Source organism: Oryctolagus cuniculus, chromosome 18, assembly GCF_051225735.1.
Source record: "Oryctolagus cuniculus isolate XC-2025 breed Fujian yellow rabbit chromosome 18, ASM5122573v1, whole genome shotgun sequence".
NCBI classification, from domain to species: domain Eukaryota; kingdom Metazoa; phylum Chordata; class Mammalia; order Lagomorpha; family Leporidae; genus Oryctolagus; species Oryctolagus cuniculus.
The window spans coordinates 21123415-21131810 of NC_142884.1; the positions used below are offsets into that span (position 1 = coordinate 21123415).

An 8396-nucleotide genomic window follows, 5' to 3' on the forward strand; every position below is an offset into this window, starting at 1 on the left:
GCACTTGGGCCATCTTCGGTTGCTCTGCCAGGCCATTAGCAGGAAGCTGGACTGGAAGAGGAGCAGCCCGGACTCGAACTGGCACCCATATGGGATGCCAGCACTGCAAGCAGAGGCTTAACCTACTACGCCACAGTGCCGGCTCTGGCTACAAGCTTTCAACATTTCTGTATGACCAGTGAGGTACAGGTCATGGGTAAAAGCTGCTGCCTTCCACCCAGCTCCACCTTCAATATTCTCATGGGATTTTTCTCCAGTTGGAATTCTCTGATGCTGAGAAAGGGAATGCTGGATTCTTCTCTTTCTCTGGTATGAATTTTAATTTAATGTTTGTTTCTGTTATACAGGTCTTTAAAAAAAAGTTTCATTAAGTTACTTAAGAGGGGGAGAGAAGAGAGAAATCTAGTGGTCTATTCCTCAAATGCCTGCAATGGCTGTGACTGGCTCACACTAAAGAGATGGGAACTCCACCCAGGATTCCCAGGAGTGGCAGGAGCCCAGCTACTTGAGCCATCATTCTGCCTCCCAGAGTCTCATTAGCAGGAATTTGGGAGTCAGGTGCTGAGCTGGGTATTGAATCCAAAGACACCAATATGGGACATGGGTTTCTTAACCACTAGGCCAAATGTCTGTCTCTTTGTTCAACTTTCTGATTTCAAGTAAGGCATTAACTGTGGCAAAAGACAACCTGATATTTATTATATTTGTGTGATTATATACTAAGATTTGGGCTGTAGCTAGAAGCCCTTTCTATATGCATTATCTCCATAACTCCAGTTTTCACAATAACATTGACAGAGCTTCCATACAGCATTAATTCTCTGGTTTGAACCACCACAATATTGATAATATTCATAGTTGTTCCCCTTCAAAGTAAATTATCTCATGCTGGTGAAAGCTCTTGAGTTGTTTGCCAGCATAAACCAAAGCTGATGAACATAATCTGCCTTCAGACCCAGCAATCCCACTCCTTAACTATAAACACGAGAGAAGAACACACATGCACACCAAAAGACAAATATGTTCTCAGAAGCAGTATTTATCATGACCCTCAACTGTAAACGATGTAAAAGTTCATCACAAGTAGAATGTATAAATTGTGACACACTCATATAATTCTATACAGAATAAAAATAAAATGAACCTTTACCACACACACTTATTATTACACATAATGATAAATGAAATAAGTCATATGTGAATACATGATATATAATCAATTCATATAAAGTTTTATCATATACAAAAGCTAATTTTAATGTTAGAACTGTGGTTAACTTTGAGGAGGTAACAACTAAGTTTTTTCCATATTTGCAATAAGAAATACACTTCACATATCCTTTTAAAGCACTTCTATTCACAGTGTAGTCCACAGACAACTGCCAGTTGGCCAAGTGTTTATTACAGGTTCACAGAAAGTGTGTATTAAAATGGGAAATAAGCAACTTTAAAGGTTTATAGCAATTTGACCCTGGAGAGTTTAGTTTGCTGAATCTAATAAAAGTTGTTGGCTTTTATTTTTCAATGTGCTTTGTCCTTTTATTTATCTAGTAACATCATGTGTGTGTGTGTGTTTATTGGGTAGCAAACAGTAGGTGAGTTCTGCAGTATTTAGTACCTTAAACTGTTGAATATTATTACACTTGCAAGCAACATGTGTTAGCTATGACTTAAAACGTTTTTATAAAAAAAGTCACATCACTTACTGAATTCCCAAGGTGTCTACTTTGTGTGTTTTCTGATGGACAATGAGGTTTGACTTACAGCTGAAGAACTTCCCACATTCTTTACATTCATATGGTTTCTCTCCTGTGTGAGTTTTCTGATGGCGAATGAGGTTTGATTTCCTACTAAAGGCTTTCCCACACTGTGGACATCCATTGGATTTCTCTCCTGTATGGATTCTGTGATGAACAGTGAGAATTGCCTTCTGGCGGAAGGACTTCCCACATTCATTACAAATATAAGGTTTTTCCCCTGTGTGAATTCTCTGATGGAGAGTGAGTGTTGTCTTTTGGCAGAAGGATTTCCCACATACATTACAAATATAGGGCTTCTCTCCTGTGTGAGTTCTTTGATGGACAGTGAGAGTTGTCTTCTGGATAAATGCCTTCCCACACTCATTGCACTGGTATGGTTTCTCCCCTGTGTGAGTTCTCTGATGATCAATGAGGTATGACTTCTTTCTAAAGGCACTTCCACACTGAGTACATTCATAGGCTTTCTCCCCTGTGTGTGTTTTGTGATGTCTAGTGAGGGTTGCCTTCTGTCGGAAGGACTTCCCACAATCGATACAAATGTAGGGTTTCCCCTCTATGTGTGTTTTTTCATGAAGAGTGAGGGCTGTCTTCTGACGGAAGGCCTTTCCGCACTGATTGCAAACATAAGGTTTCTCCCCTGTGTGAATTCGCTGGTGTTCAATGAGGTACGACTTCCTTCTAAAGCTATTCCCACAGTAAGGACACTGAAATGGTTTCTCTTCTGTCTGAGATCTCTGATGCATAATAAAAACGGATTTTCTGCAGAGGAGTTTCCCGTATTTGTTGTACGCGGAGGGCTTCTTTTCCGTAAGAGGATGTGGATGGATGCCAAGATTTGGCTTTTCTAGGAAGGCCATGCCATCTTTATTGCATTCAAAGGGTCTTTCTCCTTTGTGAACTCTAGGATGTGTAAATAACACTTCTTTCATAAGGAAGGATTTTTCACATTCATTATGTTTGAGCTGTGGCTCTGAGGTTTGAACCTTCTGTTGAGTAAGCGCTTGTTTACCCCTGAGATCCCTTTCTGTCTGTCTGTGGAGATTCACCGCAGGAGCAGGATTAATTTTCTCATGTTTAGTATTGAGGAGTGATTTCTCCCATCCATTACTCTCACCAACTTTATCTCTTATGGGGTTTATATTTCTAATGACTAATTCTGAAGTATTTTTAAAAACCTTTCTATCAGGTTTATATTCACAAAGTGTTTTTGAAATAATATGGTTCTTGCCTACAGTAAGTGTTTTCCCACAAATATTACTTTTCTCCTTAACTAGTTTTTTGTGGTTGATGAATATCACCGATCTAGAAAGTTTGTCTTGGTATTCTTTGAATTTCACTAAAGCATCTTCAGCTTTCCCATCTTCACCTAGAAAAAATAAAATTAACAACACTGTAAGTCTTCACATAAAGGCTATAAATCTGATGTATACACAGACAACCCACGGTGGAACCACCTATCTTGCTTTCTTTCTACAGAAAGTCCAGAATAAATTACCTCATGATAGACATATAAAACATAAATACTGCTACAATGTACGTTGTTAAAATGAAGGAAAATACACATAAGCAAAGTTCTGTATGTATAGCATCTAATCTGTCATATAATGAAAGGTCCAGTGGAGAGGAATAAAACCTATATGGAATATATATATGAATATATATATAAATAGTTGGGGCTCAAACCCGGGCACTCAGATTTGGGATGTGAGCATCCCATACATGCAGTGCTTTAACTGCTATGTCCAATGCCTACCCTTTTAAAAACGGTTTTATTTATTGACTGTTATTCCTGATTCAACAGGATAAGAGGACTGATAGTCACATTTTTTTTAGGCACATTAAAGTGAAATCCAAACAAATCCATCCCATATTGAATCCTGGCTGCTCTGCTTCCAATTCAGTTCCCTGCTAATGCACCTGGGAAAGCAGCAGATGATGGCCCTCATGCTTGGACCCCAGACTCATGGGGGAGACCCAGATGGAGTTCTGGGCTCCTGGCTTCAGCCTGACCTAGTCCCAGCAGTTGCAGCCATTTGGAGAGTAAACCAGCGGATGGAAGATATTCTCTCTCTCTTTCTCCTCCCTCCCTTCTGCTCTTTCAAATAAGTTGTTTTTTAAAAGGAGGGGCTTAAATTTCATATAATATGTGGTACCATTTTAGCATATTGAGAGTATAAACCGAAAGAACTGAAGATAATCTTGGCAAATTCGAGCAGTAATTATACCAGTCCACATCTGAAATAACATGGCTCTCATTTTGAAAGATGTCAGTGGCAAATGAAAACATGAGGGGTGTTTCAGAATTAGATTACATGTAACACAAACTGTGACAAGATCATTAAGAAAGTACAGGAGAGATCGTGGAATCAATTTGATACAACCAGGACTGATTAGGGGGAAAAATAATATGTAAACAAATGAGGATAAATAAATAAGATTATGGGGAAAAAAGAATCAAGAAACAACCAACAGTAAAGAAAATGACTATTTAAAATTTTTTTAAAAAATTTATTTGAAAAGGCCAGTGCTGCGGCTCAATAGGCTAATTCTCCACCTAGCGGCGCTGCCACACTGGGTTCTAGTCCCGGTCGGGGCACCGGATTCTGTCCCGGTTGCCCCTCTTCCAGGCCAGCTCTCTGCTGTGGCCAGGGAGTGCAGTGGAGGATGGCCCAAGTGCTTGGGCCCTGCACCCCATGGGAGACCAGGAGAAGCACCTGGCTCCTGCCATCGGATCAGCGCGGTGCGCCTGCCGTAGCACACCGGCCGCGGCGGCCACTGGGGGGTGAACCAACGGCAAAAGGAAGACCTTTCTCTCTGTCTCTCTCTCTCACTGTCTACTCTGCCTGTCAAAAAAAAAATTATTTGAAAGGGTAGGGGAGAGGAGGAGACAGAGAAAATGACTATCTATTGGCTTACTTCACTAATGCCTGGAACAGCCAGGGTTAGGCCAAGCCAATTAGGAGCTGGGACCTCAATCTGGGTCTCTCAGGTGGGTGGTAGAGTGACTGATCTACCTCTAGATCAATCACCTGCTGCCTCCGAGAACGCACATTTGCAGGAAGCTGGCATTGGGAATAAATGGTTGGGGCTCAAACCCAGGCACTCAGATCTGGGATGTGAGCATCCCATGCATGCAGTGCCTTAACTGCTATGTCCAATGCCTACCCTTTTAAAAACGGTTTTATTTATTGACTGTTATTCCTGATTCAACTGGATAAGATGACTGATAGTCACTTTTTTTTTTAGGCACATTAAAGTGAAATAAATGGGTTGAAGTGTTTATTCAAAAACCATTCACATAAAACAGGGACATTGCACCTTGAGAATGGATCAGATTTTTACAGCTTGTAGGACTTTTATACATAAGAGCTGAGAATGAAAAAGGATCCTTTAAAGACTCATCAGAAAGGCATCAATGAGAGTCCAATGAAATAAGATTCATTTATTCAACAAATACATTAGCAGGAAACGCAGATAAAAGGAAGAAAAGCAACCAAGTTGTGAAAAGGCACTGAGGGACCCAGGGGGCGAATCGAGGTGGGGGGATGTCAGGGGTGATGCGCAGCACTATGGCATGCAGCACAGAGCTTCCCGGAAGACAGCGATTCTGAAAGTATCACTTTGTCCCAAGGCAACGGGACTGGGAAATCGGACTGTTGGCCTCATGGTGAGAATGAAACGTGAAACTGAGAACAGGAAACAGGTAGAAGGTGTATCACCATAAAACAAAGAAAAGAAAAGAAAAACTAAGATGAAAAAAAATTAGACCATGATTTCCTTTTGATTTGGGGATAAATTCAGGAATGCTTAGGAGTGCGCTTCTAAAAGCTTGTGGAAAAATAGAATTAAAATATAAATTCATGTGCTCACTTCAGCAGCACATACACTAAAATATAAATTCATTTTGGCATAAAAATTTTGAAATCCATATAGTGTTTTCATAATACACATTTTACATGAACTTTTTTGAAGACTGTTTAAATAGAATATAATAAAAGAAGGAAGATAAAGGACTGAAATTCTAAAGAAAGTGAAGAAAAACAAGAAAGATTTAAATCATCAGTTCCATAGGTGTTAGTTATAAATACTTATGGCCCTTATATTGGACAAGGTAGGGGGGTATGTGCAAGGTCAAAACTATTTTTATTAATAACAACACTTCATTTGTCATTTTTGTACTGTTTATATTTGCACCAGTGGGGCAAAACCAATGGTGGGTGTCTCAGCTGTAGCCATGGGGCTTTAATTTACGGAGATGATTGGGTGACAACACAAAGCAGCCAGTGCTGTTAAAAGAATTTTTGTTGGGAGACTGGGAGGAAGCACCCAGCTCCTGGCTTCGGATCAGTGTAATGCGCCGGCCGTAGCGGCCATTAGGGGAGTGAACCAACAGAAGGAAGACCTCTCTCTCTGTCTCTCTCTCACTGTCTATAACTCTACCTGTCAAATAAAAATTTTTTAAAAAAAGGAATTTTTATTATTTACCTTTCTCGGGAAGAGGGTGCGTGCCATGCTATACAAGGCCACTTAAGGAAGCACGGATTTTAGTCAGGAAAAAGGAAAAAGGGGAAAGCCTAAAGAACCTTTGTTGGAGTTTTTAGGGGAAAGGCAAGGCAGGGCAGAGCTCGGGACTGGCCAGTCTGAAGAGTGGCAGCCTGCTATAGGCCACAGGAGGGCTCTCTAGTGGTCTGGTATCTCGTTCCAGGTGGTTTAGGGCAGAGAAGACATTGGTTTGGTGTGTGAGAGCTGGGGAAAGGAGGGGGTATGAACTTTGGACTGGTTGGTTTGTATAATAAAGGTGGGCTCACTGATACATTGTTCACTGTTAACAAATTGCCAGCTCTGAGATACCTCTTCTCAGGCAGCAAGACCTTCTCCCTACCCCCACCCCTGCCAAGAAAAAGATGTCAAAACATAATATAGAAAATTTACGATAGGATTAGTGTACTAGGTAAAATCCTGGCATATTACCATAAATCAAAGATCTGGCACCAATCTATCATCAGTGCATTTCTAACTGCCACATAATCAGAAAAACAAGTTTCATCTAAGGATGCTCTTAATAGCAGAAAAACACTGAGTATTATTCATACATAGTATCTGGTGGCCATTTGCTTGAAAATGAACAAAGTGAGACTGTCCCTTCAAAGAAAGTGCCATTGACTTGTGAAGGAAGAGACTGATCATTAGACTCTGAGAGCCCTCACTGAGAACCCCCAGTGTATACCTTTGAAGCCTCTGTCTTCATTCCTGACTGATCAGGGATCCATTGGTGAGTCAGAGTTCTGGCCTATTTCTCTGGACAAACACACTGAAGCTGGTAAGGGAAGAGTTTGATAGGAACAGCCTCAGTATACGCTACAGATTGGCTTAGAGGGCCAAACAAAGAAAAGCTAGGTTAGAGCCCTAGATGTCTCTGTAAGAAGTTGGGTTAGAGTCCCAGGCAAACAGCATCTGGATTAGAGACCCAGGCTTCTCTGAAAGGTACCTGCTTTGAAGTCTGTCTTCCTGTCTCTTTCATTTGAGCAGAATTTGACTTCCTGACACCCTGGGCTAGGAAATTCTTGACTCTGTGAGGCCTCTGCTCCGTTTGATCTTGCTTCTCCCATGGGAACTTGCAGTTGATGATATATGCTCCCAGCAGATACAGGCTCTACCATTCTGTCACCTTTCTTTTTTGTGGGCTTGCCTTTATTAAGCATACTGTGGGATTTCAGTGCCCTTATTTGGGGAACTTATGATTTCACCAACTTGCTCCTCTAAGGCCTCTCCCTTGCCGTTGTTCCTGCCCCTCCCTCCTCGTCTCACCACCCTCCATCTTCCCTCAGTTCCCTGGAATCCTTTGAAACATCCTGTGTCCAACTCCTCCTTCCTCCATTCCCCCCATCAACCTCACCCTACCAGACCCTCCTCTTCCTACTCCAGCCCCTCCAGTCACTTGGAATTTATGTCCAAAGAACTCAAGGGACCCCAAAACTAACTGGCTGAGAAGGAAAAAAGGGCTACTAGGAAAGGGACTCAGATGGGTTCTGGAGACATCTAGACAGCTACCAGATATCTCCTCAATCACCTAAAATTTAATTCAGATTCCATAAGACCATATAATAAGGCAAATGAAAATCTTAAAAACGTCCTTCACAGCAGTAAAAAGCATTGGCTTTCATATCAAACAGGTAACCTTCACTTGTTCCATCCATCAGAAATACAATTCAGATAAAAAATTCTATTATAAAGTGAAGCAAAGATGATAGTATATTATTAAGTTTTACTGATTCTTGGCTAAAATTTTAGAGTAAAAGTCATATGGGGGCTAGTGTTGTGGCACAGCAGGTTAAGCTATGGCTTGTGACACTGGCAATCCATATTGCAGTGCCAGTGTCAGTCCTGATTGCTCTGCTTCCAACCCAGCTTTCTACTTATGCGCCTGAGAAGGCAGCAGATGATGGCCTGAGTACTCGGGCCCCTATCACCCACATGGAAGACCCAGATGGAGTTCCTAGCTCCTGGCTTTGGCCTGGCCTAACCATAACTGTTGCAGCCATCTGGAATGTGAACCAGCACATAGATTTCTGTTGCTCTGCCTTTCAAATAAATAAACAATAGTTTTTTAGCAGGTATAAGACCTTGTTTCTGTCT

General features: G+C 41.3%; 1 protein-coding gene across 1 annotated transcript; it reads right to left on the reverse strand.

Moving 5' to 3' along the window:
• Window positions 1–1023: 1023 nt before the first annotated feature.
• Window positions 1024–4007, reverse strand: ZNF382 (zinc finger protein 382). Its single transcript, XM_089319080.1, has 2 exons — window positions 3986–4007; window positions 1024–3126 (listed from the first exon to the last, which is right to left on the reverse strand). Exons 1-2 carry the CDS (start codon window positions 4005–4007, stop codon window positions 1703–1705), a joined length of 1446 nt encoding a protein of 481 aa, XP_089175206.1. The 3' UTR covers window positions 1024–1702.
• Window positions 4008–8396: the final 4389 nt, after the last annotated feature.

Bases quoted from the DNA above. Each gene is read 5' to 3' on its own strand.
- ZNF382 (XM_089319080.1), bottom strand. From the start codon at position 4,007: ATGTTATTTCAGATGTGGACTG. The intron at 3,127-3,985 runs GTATAATTACTG...TATTTTTTCTAG, and splicing joins GTTATTTCAGATGTGGACTG to GTGAAGATGGGAAAGCTGAA.